The following is a 14,460-nucleotide window of genomic DNA, read 5'->3' on the forward strand; positions in this document are numbered from 1 at the left end:
TGGGTGTGTCCCACAATGACACTTTACACACCGACTAGGTACCCCCAATATCCAACATGAGAAAGTGAACTCATCTCGCTTGAATAACCTAGATTCAGTACATAAAGCTTCGGGAGTTTCCTCATGCTGATGGCCGAACTGGAGATCAACTTCGGCAATCACATGGTATCCAGCTTGTTCAAGTTCCGATATCTCGCCTGACAGTGATCCATGGGTCATTGTTAGTTATTCATGGCTGGCTAACGAGTTGGGTAACTCTCTGGGAACTGATCAGAGACTCTGGGATGCGTTCGCAATCGATTCAGTGCCACGTTTCATCAATGCTATCTGGAAAATGGAGTCCTGAGTCACGTCATATTTTGATAGTAGCCCAGAAGCTTTTGGACGTCAAGCGTCAGGCCGCCGTGTCATTCAGTATCAGGTAGGCTTTTAAAGCATAAGACACGTTTCCTGAGCCTCGTGGCGTCAACCTGTAAGGATGAGGGAATCACGGTATTTGTTTTTTTAATCTCGAGCTTGATTGGTTATTCACAAGCGGCTCCCAGGTGCGACCGTGCGAGCTCTGGTCAAGACTCCAGTCAAAACGCTCGTGGGAGTCAAGTACTCACGATCTAACTACATCTTTCCACGAGGCTCTCCCAATAATGGAATTGCATTTCCATGGTTGTCCAACCAACCACTGCCTCGTAGCGCAATTGGGCAAGATGAGTGACAGGGGCAGTAAGCCATTTGTCCACTAGGTGTCACCATTTGTCGACCAAGTGTCATCATTATCAGATCTGATGGACTATTCTTGTGCACACAACACAGAAGAGTCCTAATGGGTGCACAACGGAGCGCTCGAACCATTCTCGGGGCGCAGCGGAGCGCGTGATCATTCACGAATTCGTAAGACACTCCCAGGGGTACTTATAATCCACTCTCCATCTCGAATCATATCCCCATCTTTCTCTTTAGCATTCATTCATCATCTCTCAATCATGCCCTCCCCGCAAGTCTTCGCTGCTACAGATGGCGCAGTATACACCACCTCTAATGGTGCACCCGTAGCGCATCCCCTTGCTGCTGAACGTGTGGGTCCTGTGGGACCCCTCCTCCTTCAGGGTTGGTTGATTTAGTTGATATATATTTTCATGCTAATCCACATATTAGACTTCCATCACATCGATCTTCTTGCTCATTTCGATCGGGAACGGATCCCTGAGCGTGTGGTAAGTGCGACATTCAGATGAATAAGCTTCTATATCCATCATATACTAGGTGCATGCCAAAGGCGCTGGTGCTCATGGCTATTTCGAAACGACCCACGATCTCAGTGACATCACCTCTTGCAAACTATTCACTGACGTTGGCAAGCAAGTTAAAATCACCGTCCGTTTCTCTACTGTCGGTGGTGAAAGTGGTTCCGCCGACACGGCTCGCGATCCCCGTGGTTTCTCTCTGAAATTGAAAACAGAAGAGGGTAACCTAGACTGGGTGTTCAACAACACCCCTGTGTTCTTCATCAGAGATCCCGCCAAGTTCCCGCCCTTCATTCACACGCAAAAACGTGACCCCCAGACACACCTGAAAGATCCAGACATGTTCTGGGTAAGATCTATTTCACTTTCAAAGCGTCCAAATCCAAACATTTTTCCTCATAGGATTACCTGTCCCAAAACCCGGAATCGGCACATCAAGTCATGATACTATTTTCCGACCGCGGGATACCCGATGGCTACCACAACATGCACGCTTATTCCGGCCATACCTTCAAGCTCGTGAAAGATGACGGCTCATGGGTCTACACCCAAATCCACTGTATTGCTGATGGCGGATTCAAGGTTTGTATGCCTTTTTGACACAACCGTTTGTTGCCAATGTATTCCATAGGTCCTTGATACTGCTACGGCTCGCAACTTGTCCGCAGACAACCCCGATTATGGTATTCAGTCGTTGTTCGAAACCATAGACGCTGGAAAATTCCCGTCCTGGACCGTCTACGTTGTCAGTGATTTATCATTTATGCCTTCAACTTCAATATTTAACCTCCAATCCAGCAAACTATGACTCCAGAGCAGGCCGAAAACTTCCGTTACAATGTCCTGGATTTGACAAAAATTTGGCCCCACAAGGACTACCCCTTGCGCCCCGTAGGAAAATTCGTGCTCAACGAGAACCCGCAAAATTACTTCGCTGAAATTGAACAGGTGATGGGAATTTATTTCATTCCGCCACGATGTGGGCTGATCGATCTATTCAAATAACTCTTAATAGGCTGCTTTTGCGCCAAGCCATTTGATTCCCTACTTCGAGGCCACTGCTGATCCTGTCCTTCAATCACGACTGTTCTCTTACCCTGACACCCACCGTCACCGGCTTGGCGCGAATTACCACCAGCTCCCTGTCAATGCGCCTATTGTCCATGTTGCCCACTTCCAACGCGATGGCCCTATGGCATTCAACAGCCAGGGAGCCCGGCCAAACTATCAGAGTTCCATTACGCCCTTGACATACGTGAGCAACAAGGGATCTAAAAATGGCACACCCAGAGACTATGAGAGAGCCAAACAGCATGAAAGCTGGGTCGGTGGAGCATTCTGGGACTTGAGCGAGATCACCGAGCGTAGGCGGCCAAGACGCTGTTTGTTGGACTTTGATGACGATGTCAAATTTTCTAGTTGACTTCGAGCAACCGCGCGCACTCTACCAAAATGTAATGGATGACGGAGCCAGGGCGCGCCTAGTTTCCAACATTGCTGGCCACCTTGGTGGTGCCAAAAGCGCTGAAGTTAGAGCCCGGACTCGTACGTTCAAATATGATCTCCCGATATTGTTGCTCAACTAAAGTTAATCTAGTTTCTTACTTTGCATCTGTCGACCAATCTCTGTCCGACCGCATTGCCAAGGCTATCGGTTCCCCCACTGCCAAGCCTTTGGCTGTCAAACCTGCGTCTGAGGCAGTTCGCTTCAGGCATGGTGTCGGTGCTGCTGCGTAGAAGCTGTAAACGTCGAGGTCATCATCCAAGCAACTATGCAAACATGTTTTCACGTTTATTGTATTAGTACCAGAAAGTGGAATAAGAATATCGGTGTCACTATCAGCGGTATAGAATTTGGTTATCCGGCATAAGTGATATATTTACAATGGCTAAGGATACGGAGGATGCTGTATCTTCTCACTATAGAGAACGAGTAGAGGACGATTCATTGAAGTCTTCAAAACCGTTCTGTAATGCTGAATTGACCTGGGTCACGGACTAGTCCTCAAACTATAGGTGTAGCGTTCCTACTAGTGAAAATAGTTCTAAGAGGAAAAAAAAAGATGAATAGGATTTACGCAGGGAAAGCAAAAACTGGCGAAAACAGTTGTAGCTAAAGTCACCTAGATCTAGAAAGTAGTAGAATCGAACTAGCTAGTCTAATGAGTCAGGCTGGAGCTAGAGAGTGCCATTTTGTATGACCATCATCACATCTGCTTCTGATTCCCGCAAACAATGGCCCAAATGTTCTGGCTTATCAACATGACAGACATGCAAGAAATTACCTGTCCTGAGGAAAGTGAGGGTTGGAGCGTCATAGATTCTACAGGTACAGGGAAGAACAAAAAATGACAGAATTAGGGCGTTCTAGCATTTCAGATGCCTTCTGAAATTTTTCTTGAAGTTCCAAGTTGCCAATGACTTTGGCGGCCTGAGCCATCTGACGAAGTAATTCACCAAGGCGCCTAAAGACACGTATCAGGTTTCCCTCAAATTGATCGGTCAGCTGCGTCCAGTCAATAAATTAGTAAGTTCACGATGAAGGACAGCGTTGACAAACTTTGCAAATGTCGGAAAACGAAGCTCCTCTACACCATTGGAAAACGGCGTCCATTAATTCGACTTTGAAAGACGCAACATATTCTTCCTCGACCAACGGTAATTTCGATTCCTGTGACACTTTCGCTATTCGGCGCGCAATTTCTTGCATAACGCGCAATGGCGCTGCTAACTCTTCTGTGAGCTTGGTCACGTGTTCACTCTGAAATCAGGATTAGCTAATTCACTCAGAACGAAACCTTCCTGGATACCTTTTCTGTGAAAACAAAGCAGCTAAGTAGACTGGCACATTGCTCAGGGAGTAGGGAGTTGAAGACGCCATTGAAGATAAGTTCAGTAAGCAGAAGCTCATCCCCAGTGCTGATTTCGCAAGCTACACGACCCTTTAGTTCTGCGATGTCGGATGAGTTCGTGCACTCAAGTCGACGGAGTACACGTTTCCGGTATTTCAACTCCTCGAGTTGCAGAACATCGTGTGTCGCCATAATACGCTTTTTCAAATCCCGTATCTTTGTTTGTGCCTCCTGCTTTCGGGCGTACAGCGTGTATACTTCTGGGAGACGGGGATCATTATGCAATGGATTTGAGAACATTTTTTGCTCCATGACATCGATTTTCTGTCCACAATTTTTAATTCCATGCGATGCGTTGGTAATTAACGAAGACTTACATTGACTAGGGCTGTAAACTTCTCATCTTTGATGTCCATATTTTCCACAGGATCGAGAAGGGCAATGCCGTCCGGGAATCTTCGTTGCACTTCGAGAACGCTCTTCCAGACAGTATCACGCGCTTGATCTTGTCGAAGATCTTTCGGTAGGAAGACACGGATGTGGCTGATCGCGTCCACGGCAGAAAGGAAAATAGGTACTACGAGCGGCAAGCCTTTATTGCCAGGGAAACAAGGGAGTATCCCCCCTGGTGTGGGCGTAGATACCGTTTTGTCCTTCAGTAGCGTAGCACCATCGTTGCAGTTCATTAGCACGTCGAGGACGTATTGTTCGTGGGCAGGAATATCGGCCAGCGGATGTTTTTGCCATGTCTAGAGAAGAATAAGTGTCCCATTAAATTTGTCCGACAAGGATACTAACTTTTGGTGGCAAACGCTTCTGGTAGTTTACGACCACGCCCCACCCGAAGTCCAAGTCTTGATACTTCACCTTGATCAGGCGACCGGGCTGCAGAAACGGAAGCGAATAGTTCGGATGGGTAATGACTTCGCGGAAATCCGCTGCCATGCGATCCAGTTGTTGACGGTAATCGTAATAGGTAGCGACGATGTTTTCATCGGGGACGGTGATAGCGTCTCGCCGGTTTTCCTCCTTCTGCAGCTCTAAGCGGGAATTAGTGGTTTCACATCACACATCAAAACACTCACCATCTTGCAGAACAGGAATCCCAGCACTGCTCTGGAACTGGAAAAAGCATCGCTCAAGCATGTACTCAGGACTGATGCCTTCAACCTTCAGAAGGTTCAAGATCATGTTATAACCGAGGTGGAAGGCAGAATCTAGCCGGTCAGCTTCTCCCTTGATCATGCCTTTGGCGGCTGATGGCTCTAGCTTTTCGTCACACATCATAATGACGACGCCTCGATCGTCAAGACCACGTCTGCCTGCACGGCCAGACATTTGAATGTACTCTCCTGAAGAGAGGTTTCGGAATTCTCTTCCATCAAATTTGCGGGCGGCAGTAAAGACTACTGTTTTTGCGGGCATATTCAGTCCAATGGAAAATGTCTCCGTAGCGAATAGAACCTTTATAAGGCCCTCTTGGAAGAGGATCTCGATGACTTCCTTGAGAATTGGTAGTAAGCCCCCATGGTGGATCCCAACACCTCGCTTGAGTAGCGGAAGGATATTGGAAATTTGGGAAAGATTCCGGTCTTCTGTGGAGAGATTTTCAATGGCGTTTTGAAAAATATTCGAAACAAGTTCCTGTTCATCTGTGGAATTGAATTCGAATTTAGACAGAGTGAGCGCAAGAGCCTCGCACTCCCGCTTGCTGAAAGCGAAAACAATGACAGGATTGTAGTTCTTCAGCATAATCATTTTAATGATTTTGGAAATATCGGATTGCCCTGGGAATGATTAGGCGGATGGTGAGATGTAGACAAATTAGCTACCTTTCTTTTCACCTCCTTTTTTCGTCTTGCCTTTACGACCTTTTCCGCTGTGTGGGTCGGCGGGGTCCTCCCCGGTTTTGTCCTGAAGTGTACCCATAGCTTTGCTGAAATTGTCTTCACGGAATTCTCCTTTCTCATTGACGACCAGGTAGATACCTTCCCCTCCTGCAGGAAATAGATAGTGTTGCAACGGTGTCGGACGGAAGTCGGTATAGACAACATGACACGGTTGGTCGTGGGATTTACAAATCCACTCAGCGAATTGCATGGCATTCGGTATAGTGGCGGAAAGAAAAACGTAGCGAACCGTATCAGGTAGCAGGATGATGGTTTCCTCCCAGACTACCCCACGCTCTTTGTCTCGCATGTAGTGAATTTCGTCAAAGATTACCCACGCAACTTCACGCATTATCTCGGATCCCCGATAGAGCATTGACCGTAAGATCTGCAGAGTCTCTGAGCTGGTGAGAGGATGACTATGAACCACGCATACCTCTGTAGTCATCACAAGGCACGTCGCGGAGGGATTTATAGTAACATCTCCGGTCATCAGACCAACATCCCCGAATTCTGCGAGCATCTCACGGTACTTTTGATTACTCAAAGCCTGTTAGACTTCCAGTTATTCCTTCATGATTACACACCAAGACTGTCGGCTCACCTTGATCGGACTAGTGTAAATAACACGTTGTTTGTTTTGCAGGCATTGCGCGATGGCGTATTCTGCGACGACCGTCTTTCCAGCGCTCGTATGCGCCGAAACCAAAACACTTTCGTTACGCTGGATGGCGAATACCGAGACTTGCTGAAATGGATCAAGAGTGAACTTGTATTCCCTTGCTGGTTTTTTGGGAGGGACATGTTGCGCGATCGGCACATAGTGATAACCTGGTGGTATAGCAACTTGGTGGCGGACCTGACAAAGTTAAATATCAATGCAAATTATCCGAGTGATTGGTTCAATACCTGATGTCTAAGCTCCAGCCGCGAACCAGCTTCGACCGACCCCGTAAGCCCTCCACTCGCGGCCATTTCACGTTTGGCCTCTGTCTCGAACTCATCTACAACAACTGGTACAGGTGATGATACACGGGGTTTCTTGAAAGTAAAACTGCCAGAAGTATCGCCATCCGCGAGATCACTCGGATGATCCGTGCTTGCACGACGCTTTATTTTCTTGTCGAGTTGACACGGCTCGGGGACATTTTCGACTTTATCCTCATCCCCAGAAGGCACCCCATCGAGGAATGAGAATAGGTCAGGCGTGGACATATGGAATGTTACAGGTTTGCTCACTTATTAGAAGATTTATCATTACATTCCATTTGGGTACAAGCGCGGAGTTTCGACGTCCGGCAATGGCCGAAAGCGATTTTTTATGGGTAAGATATCGGTGTCATATACAGATTTTGCGTTGTGCAATCATGTCTCGATTCTTCAGACAAGCTGGCGATTCAGACTCTGATACAGAAGAATCCGACGAGGAGCTCCTCACTAGTGGCGACGAAGATGCCGCCGCCCCAAAGGCTGCCGCCAAACCGGCCATGTCAAGATTCCTACGCACAGCAGGAAGCGATTCCAGTAGCTCAGACTCAGAGTCATCCGATGAGGATGAAAGTGAGATGTCAGATGAAGAGCCAACACAGAAAAAGAAATCAAGATTCATGCGTGGCGATTCGGATGAAGATAGTGAAGACGAGGATGTCAAACGTGTTGTAAAAAGCACCAAGGACAAGCGCTTGGAGGAAATTGAAGCTACTGGCAAGGTCATGGACAATGGACTCAAAATCAATGACTGGGTTGCTATATCAAATGGCAAGTCTTGTCGAGTTTTTATCAGATTCACTGAATGTCTTCCTCTTAGAATTCGACAAGCTCCTGCGTCTTGTGCAGCGACAGAGTAACGCTGCAGAACCGCTACCTCCTTTTTTTGTTAAGACTCTTCTAAGTCTAGAGGACTCCCTCAATGCTGCTCTGATGAAGGAGAAGGAGGCAAAGAAGAAGATGAACGCCACCAATGCTCGAGCACTCAACTCGATGAAACAGAAGGTCCGCAAAACGGCTAAGGAGTTTGAAAAGGAGGTCCAACAGTATCAGAATGTAAGTTTTTTTTTACCATTCTACTACGATCCTCACCTCTCGCAGGATCCAGAAGCATTCGAACGTGAATTTACTGCTCACGCTCAACCTGCCGATGTTGTTGTCCCCAAACCCAAAAAGCCGAAGAAGAACACAGACTCTGAGAGTGACGGGGAACCGGTATTAGATGATCGGTTCACCACAGTTGGCAAAGGTGGCAAAGCTATGTCTTTCTCCGCGGACAACATTTTTAAAACTTTAAAGCTCGTTCATGAGGCTCGTGGCAAGAAGGTGTGCATGTTCTCCTTCGCTCTTCTCCCTTCCAATTAAAAACGTTGTAGAACACCGACCGAGGGGAACAAATACGCATTCTGGAGAAACTCCTAGAAGTAGCGGTCACATCCTACCAACGCATCCGCATCCTCCTGGCACTCGTGTCATCCCGGTTTGACTACAATTCATCGATCACATCGTATATGCCAACTGATCTGTGGCTCTCGGCGCAACATGAAGTCGATCAGTTGATCTCAATAGTAGTTGCGGACTCATCCTACGCCGTGCAGGAGGACACTGAGGATTATGATGAACTCGTTGAGCGCCATCCTGCAACCGAGAGTGATGGGGTTGTTCGCATTCGTGGCAGCATCATCAGCTTTGTAGACCGTCTGGATGACGAATTCACGAAGAGTCTACAAAACATCGATCCCCATGGAACAGAATACGTCGACCGTCTTAAGGACGAGAAAGTACTTTATCGTACTATCAGCCGTTCGCAAGCTTTCTATGAACAGACGAGCCAGCCGGAACCCCTTGCACGTGTAATCATGCGACGGTTGGAGCATATCTATTCCAAGGTTAGTTGAAGTCAGTCCACAGTAGTACTTTTTTTTTGACAATGTTCATAGCCTGATGCTGTCGTATCTGCTCTTGAATCTTCGTTGGCTTCGTCGGAGATAACTCCTAGCGTCACTCTGGCATCTTCTGCCACTACTTCGTCATTGATTCACTCCCTTTGCGTTCATCTTTACAAAGCCGACAACTCCCTTCTGCGCACTCGTGCCATGCTCAGTCACATCTATCATCACGCGTTGCACAATGACTTCTACACGGCACGAGACATGTTACTTATGTCACATCTGCAAGAGTCAATTCATTCTGCGGATGTAGCAACACAGATCTTGTATAATCGAACCGTTGTACAGCTCGGGCTTTGTGCTTTCAGATGCGGGTTGATAAAAGAAGCTCAAGCGACGCTGCAAGACATCTTCACAACACAGCGTGTGAAGGAGTTACTCGCTCAAGGTGTCCACCAACAGCGCTTTCAACAACAACTCACGCCAGAGCAAGAAAAGGCGGAACGGTCACGTCAATTACCATTCCATATGCATATTAATACCGAACTTCTCGAGGCAGCTTTCCTCGTATCCAGTATGCTCGTCGAGGTCCCCCTTCTTGCTAGCATCGAGTCAGAGGAGCAGAAGCGCAAGGCGATCTCAAAGCCATTCCGCCGGTTACTCGACTTTGCCGATCGCCAAGTGTTCACGGGTCCTCCTGAAAGTACACGCGATCATATCATGCAGGCAAGCAAGGCGCTACAAGATGGCGAGTGGGAGAAATGCCGCGACCTCATTCAAAGTATCAAGATCTGGAGTCTTATGCCTGAAGTTGTCTCAGTCAAAGAAATGCTTGCAAAGTGCGTTTTGTCATCTCACCGACAATTCTACCCCTGACCACGATGTACAGGCGTATCCAAGAGCAAGGACTGCGCACGTACCTTTTCACATATGCCCCTTACTACAGCACGCTATCGCTGTCCCTCCTGTCGCGCACATTTTCTCTCCCGCTTCGCTCCGTTACATCAATGATTTCCAAGATGATTTGGAATGAAGAGCTATCAGCGTCTCTTGATCAGTCAACTGGTGTGGTAGTATTCCACCGTATTGAGCACTCACGTCCGCAGCAGCTTGCTCAGGTTATCGCGGACAAAGTCAGCGCACTTCTCGAGCAGAACGAAAAGGTCCTTGATATCAAACTTGGCGGTAGCGGAGGATGGGGTGACAGGACCGGCGACAAGGGTGAGAAGCGTGGTGAACAAACTCAAGAACGTAGAGGAAGGGGAGACAGGACACGAGGAAGCCTGCGCGGTGGTCCCCGTGGACGTGGCTCGCGGTTTGCTCAGGGTCTTGGTAATCAGATGACAAGAGTACGATGATCTTTACGTGTCAATGTTGTCTTTTGGAATGTATGCTGAAGTGACGCTTGCGAAAGCAGCGCGATGTTGAACCCAGTGTGATCACAGACAAACTTGGGATCACCTTTAATTCTGGCAGAAAATAAGAACAACAATTTCAATTTTGCATGCATTTTCCTTAGTTCATTAGCTTTGAGTTATATTTAATACAAAGCGCTCCGATTGCCTTCGGATGGTTGCCCATTGATTTACAATAACAGTTGTCTGTATACTATGTTAGCCTGGGCCATTGTCTCTTCATCCCCTTCTCGAAAACGTGCTTGAATGTCTCTATGACCTTGTGTAGTTTGTAGGCAGTAGACTTTAGAATAGAAGTATGGATACTATATGGACTGAATTTTAATACAAATGTTTCTACAATATATATATCTAAGTTCCGCTAATACTATGTTATCCGATCCGAAATGGACTTGTCTTGTACAGGTGCTGAGATGTAGCCTGCGGAGTTTCCTGGCACCACACTTCATCTGCAAAAGCGCTGAAATGAATGCTCACTACTGTGAGAATCAACTCAATTCGACACCCCTGTGTGACTGTGACATGCTGGGTCAATTTGACATTCTGACACTTAAGCATATGATGTGACACACCAAATATGACACATTGAATTACAAATTAGGCAGGAGTGTGATAGTATGTACAAAATATTTTCATTTCGGACTCGGTCAAGGACAACAGAAATGAACATCATTGGTAAAGCCCCTCAACACATTGTGATGCACCCCCTCCTAGAGCCACCAAAAGATGCGCTTGCTCAGATTCTCCCCCAAAAAAGCCTATCTGTGCTTGAATTTTTGTCCTTCAAATTACCTGCCATTATGGTCACAACAAAACACGTTACCATTTAAGCATTCTTCTCCAAAGATCAGTCATCCCTTGGTAATGCACAGCTTATACAAGACTTGCCTATCCCCTTAACACAAGTACTTGGCATGCTTTCCAAATCAAGTTCCGAGGCCATAGAGAATGGAGCATTTTCATTGAAGTGTATACATCTTACAGGTGATGCTAGTAAGACACAACTCCCACTCTAGGTTCTCACCTATTGGCATGAAGTTGTAATGCTTCATCACAAACATCTTGAACCATGGATTCAAGCCGAGCAAAACATGGAAAGGAGGACTCAGCTGTGGAAAAATGAGAGGGGTGAAGAAGCTTGAACATTGGTTATGAAGATTTACAATACTCTCACCTGCATTTCCTGGTCTGGGACACTTGATGGTTTTGCTGTTGCAGAGCCAGTTGTCAAGCTAGCAGTGTATGCTACTGATGATTGGCTGTCTGATGTCTATGAGAACCAGATGCTCGACCTACTGTGGAGGAGAGTTCAGTGTCAGCCACAAAGCCAAAAGATCAAGATTGAGAATATTTACTTCTATAGGTTCTTGAAGAAGGTGTATGAAATACACAACTCTGGAGAATACAAAGGCCGCTATTTTGCATGTGCATGTGAAACAGGAGATGCAATGGCTTCAGGCCTTGGCAGTTGCATTGGATTCTTGGTTAACATCAATGAAAACCACTGGGTTGCAGTCATCATTGACTTCGAATCCTCTACAATCTTCTATGGTAATTCGATCTACACAAAGCCTTCAACTGAATTCCTCACAGTGCTGCACTGGTAGACACACCATCACACTGGTCAACATTTTGAGGAAAAATCACTTATCATCACCCACTAGAAGGATAGCTTCTCATGTGGGCTTCTCTCATTCAATGCACTCACACATCATGTTCTCCCCTCAGAATACTCCTTGATCACAGCTTCACAAGTGAGGATTGGCAGGCTCAAGATCATGTTAGATGTGATTGACCGACATCTCAATCAGGTATGTAGCTTGACTGAAAAATATTACGAGCCCTTATATTCCTTTAGAATTCTGTATTGGCTGGCAAAGTTGATGTTGACTGACCTATTCTAACCGCCAACAACCAAGGGTCAGAGAAATCAAGCACCCCAGTCAAATGGAGCTTAATGGTGCATGAATCAGAGACATCAACCACTCCATTCGAAAAGAAACCACATACCAAAGAATTATGCCAATCAGTAATTCATGATGCTATTGAAGACCAAAAGGCTAGATGTGCATGTGGCCTAATGAGGTTCTTAAAGCCTTGTACACGTGAAGAACTTCTTGTTCAACTCACTATAGTTGAAGCCAAGCTGGATGAGGGATGGCAATGGGCTCAGGAGTACCAGGAGATGGCAGACCAAAGGCAGCAAATGGTGGTCAAAGAAGAGAATAAGAAAAGGCAGCAGAAGCATCGCCAGCAGCAGCGTTAGGATGAAATTGCGAGGGGTGAGCGAAGTCCTGAAGGGACCAAGCGGAATCTCAAGGTGTGCAGCTATCAAATTCTGACATAAGCATATGACTAATGAGACATCAGTGACATGTGCTGGATATGACAGCCATGAAAGACAGTATAGCAAAATGAGCATGAACCTCTATTGCAGAATCATCAAGACCCAATTGAGCTGCAAGAGAACACAAGCATGAGCATCAGAACACAAAGCATCAACCTAGACAAAAACACATACATAAAAAGCAGGATGCAGTCTACCATAGCTGGCATGGCCTATTTACATGGGCTCAAATCAACAATGCTGCTACACATCCATTAGTCATGTGGAGCTCGTCACATCTTATTTGATACTTACAGCAGAAAGACCTGATAATTTTCAAAGGCCTCACACGATCAACAGTTGAGGGCTGGATCGACCATGCAGGAAAGCCAAGATGGACACATGCTGCAGTTTGTATGGCAGAGCTGGGTAATTATCAGGGTCACTCGAAAGGAGGTACAAAGGGGATCTTGGTGTGTATACTTACTATCTCATCATCAATGCATCCTAATATGATTTAGACAAATTACCTAGCTGTTGAACAAGTCATCATCAAGCATCTGGAAAGACTTTGGGAAGGCGGAGCCATGCTTACCCTTGTGACCATTCAAGCCGTCATGATTACTGTCATATCAGATTTGGCACCACAGGTCTTTCATCAGCAAGCAAAAGATGGATCCCAATTTCAGTGCTCTGATGCATTTGTATGACACTGGTTACATCATACCCTGGATTGGTCAGAGAGATGGGCAACTCAAGCTGCACAAAAGATACCTGAAAATTGGGAGGAATTATGTGAACTCATTCCTTCAATTAGTATATACCATCAAAGAGAAAGATATACTCTCTGTGCACTACATTAATTCTGACCAAACACAGGTTATGTATGTGCAGGGTTCCCAACTGACATAGGTAAAAACTGAAGCAAAGCAAATATCAACTGTTGGCAATGACGAGAAATGTGCATTTACCATCATGGTTTTCATTTCAAATGATGGCACACTCCTACCCCTGCAAGCTATCTATCAAGGTTACTCGAAAGGGTTCTGCCTAAGCCAGTCCGCACTGAACTATGAAAACTGTATCAATGCCAGATTTCAATTTGAACATTCAAATACAAAAACCTATTAGTCAACACACGCAACCATGTACTCCCTCGTCAACAACATCATTGCTCCTTACTTTGAGCAGAAGAAGCAGGAGCTAGGTCTGCTGCAGATACAGAAGACAATCTGGCAAATTGATGTCTGGTCTATGCACAGGTCAGAGGAGTTTCATTCATGGATGAAGATACATCATCCAACTATTGGACTACACTACAATGTTCATTCTGTAAATGCAGATGATTTCCCCACTGTTTGAGGCACCTTCAAAGACACAGCCTCCATCATTCTCTTGTTACCCCTGGGTTATGTTGCTGCAACATTCAATGTCTCCTTAGCCTATTGCATTGTTCCAGTCTTGCTCTTGCAACAGAACTCTCTCTGCATCTTTTGGAAAGGTATTGTTTATGTAGACTGGCACTCATGTTTGGGCTATCTTCCAGTGCCAGTGTCTTTGGCTCTGTGGCAGATATACTCATGGTATTGTATGGCAAGACAGACTTTAAATTAATTCAAATAAGTAGACAACTTCTTAGTGATCAGGCTTTCCTATCAATCATGGACTGAGGCAGAATTTATAGTATTAACAAGTTACTGTGGTGTTCTGTGGAGTCTTAAGAAGCTATACTGTTTCACAGTGATTCAGAGGTATATTGGTTTTGACTGGGATCTCAACCACAAGCTTGTCTCACTCCTAGAGGAGAAGCTCTTCTTTCCAGCAAGCTTCTGCTTTGCTTGAGCTCACTTTCACCCATCTT

The 14,460-nt window shown here is 46.1% G+C and overlaps 4 protein-coding genes across 4 annotated transcripts; 3 read left to right on the forward strand and 1 right to left on the reverse strand.

Annotated features, from left to right (window-relative positions):
- Positions 1–931: 931 nt before the first annotated feature.
- On the forward strand, positions 932–3,083 carry F5147DRAFT_714786 (catalase-like domain-containing protein). The gene is made up of 9 exons (XM_041438496.1): positions 932–1,104; positions 1,153–1,211; positions 1,261–1,590; positions 1,644–1,823; positions 1,873–1,986; positions 2,040–2,189; positions 2,257–2,605; positions 2,661–2,786; positions 2,839–3,083. The coding sequence occupies exons 1-9, from the start codon at positions 981–983 to the stop codon at positions 2,976–2,978; spliced, it is 1,572 nt and encodes a 523-aa protein (XP_041288633.1). The 5' UTR covers positions 932–980; the 3' UTR covers positions 2,979–3,083.
- A 46-nt stretch (positions 3,084–3,129) lies between these two features.
- F5147DRAFT_714790 (rRNA-processing arch domain-containing protein) lies at positions 3,130–7,212 on the reverse strand. The gene is made up of 10 exons (XM_041438497.1): positions 6,892–7,212; positions 6,587–6,841; positions 6,419–6,532; positions 5,926–6,370; positions 5,179–5,880; positions 4,892–5,133; positions 4,471–4,842; positions 4,052–4,417; positions 3,802–4,002; positions 3,130–3,747 (listed from the first exon to the last, which is right to left on the reverse strand). The coding sequence occupies exons 1-10, from the start codon at positions 7,195–7,197 to the stop codon at positions 3,565–3,567; spliced, it is 3,186 nt and encodes a 1,061-aa protein (XP_041288634.1). The 5' UTR covers positions 7,198–7,212; the 3' UTR covers positions 3,130–3,564.
- Positions 7,213–7,338: 126 nt separating this feature from the next.
- F5147DRAFT_714792 (eukaryotic translation initiation factor 3 subunit 8 N-terminus-domain-containing protein) lies at positions 7,339–10,287 on the forward strand. Its single transcript, XM_041438498.1, has 6 exons — positions 7,339–7,740; positions 7,790–8,025; positions 8,071–8,295; positions 8,346–8,858; positions 8,910–9,697; positions 9,748–10,287. The coding sequence occupies exons 1-6, from the start codon at positions 7,350–7,352 to the stop codon at positions 10,214–10,216; spliced, it is 2,622 nt and encodes an 873-aa protein (XP_041288635.1). The 5' UTR covers positions 7,339–7,349; the 3' UTR covers positions 10,217–10,287.
- Positions 10,288–13,015: 2,728 nt separating this feature from the next.
- Positions 13,016–13,961, forward strand: F5147DRAFT_747440 (uncharacterized protein; the record flags this gene model as incomplete). The annotated part of the gene is made up of 5 exons (XM_041439949.1): positions 13,016–13,072; positions 13,343–13,394; positions 13,417–13,487; positions 13,512–13,680; positions 13,807–13,961. 5 exons carry the CDS (start codon positions 13,016–13,018, stop codon positions 13,959–13,961), a joined length of 504 nt encoding a protein of 167 aa, XP_041288636.1.
- Between the last annotated feature and the right edge of the window lie 499 nt (positions 13,962–14,460).

Source organism: Suillus discolor, assembly GCF_016758755.1.
Source record: "Suillus discolor strain FC423 chromosome Unknown F5147scaffold_64, whole genome shotgun sequence".
In the NCBI taxonomy this organism is placed as follows: domain Eukaryota; kingdom Fungi; phylum Basidiomycota; class Agaricomycetes; order Boletales; family Suillaceae; genus Suillus; species Suillus discolor.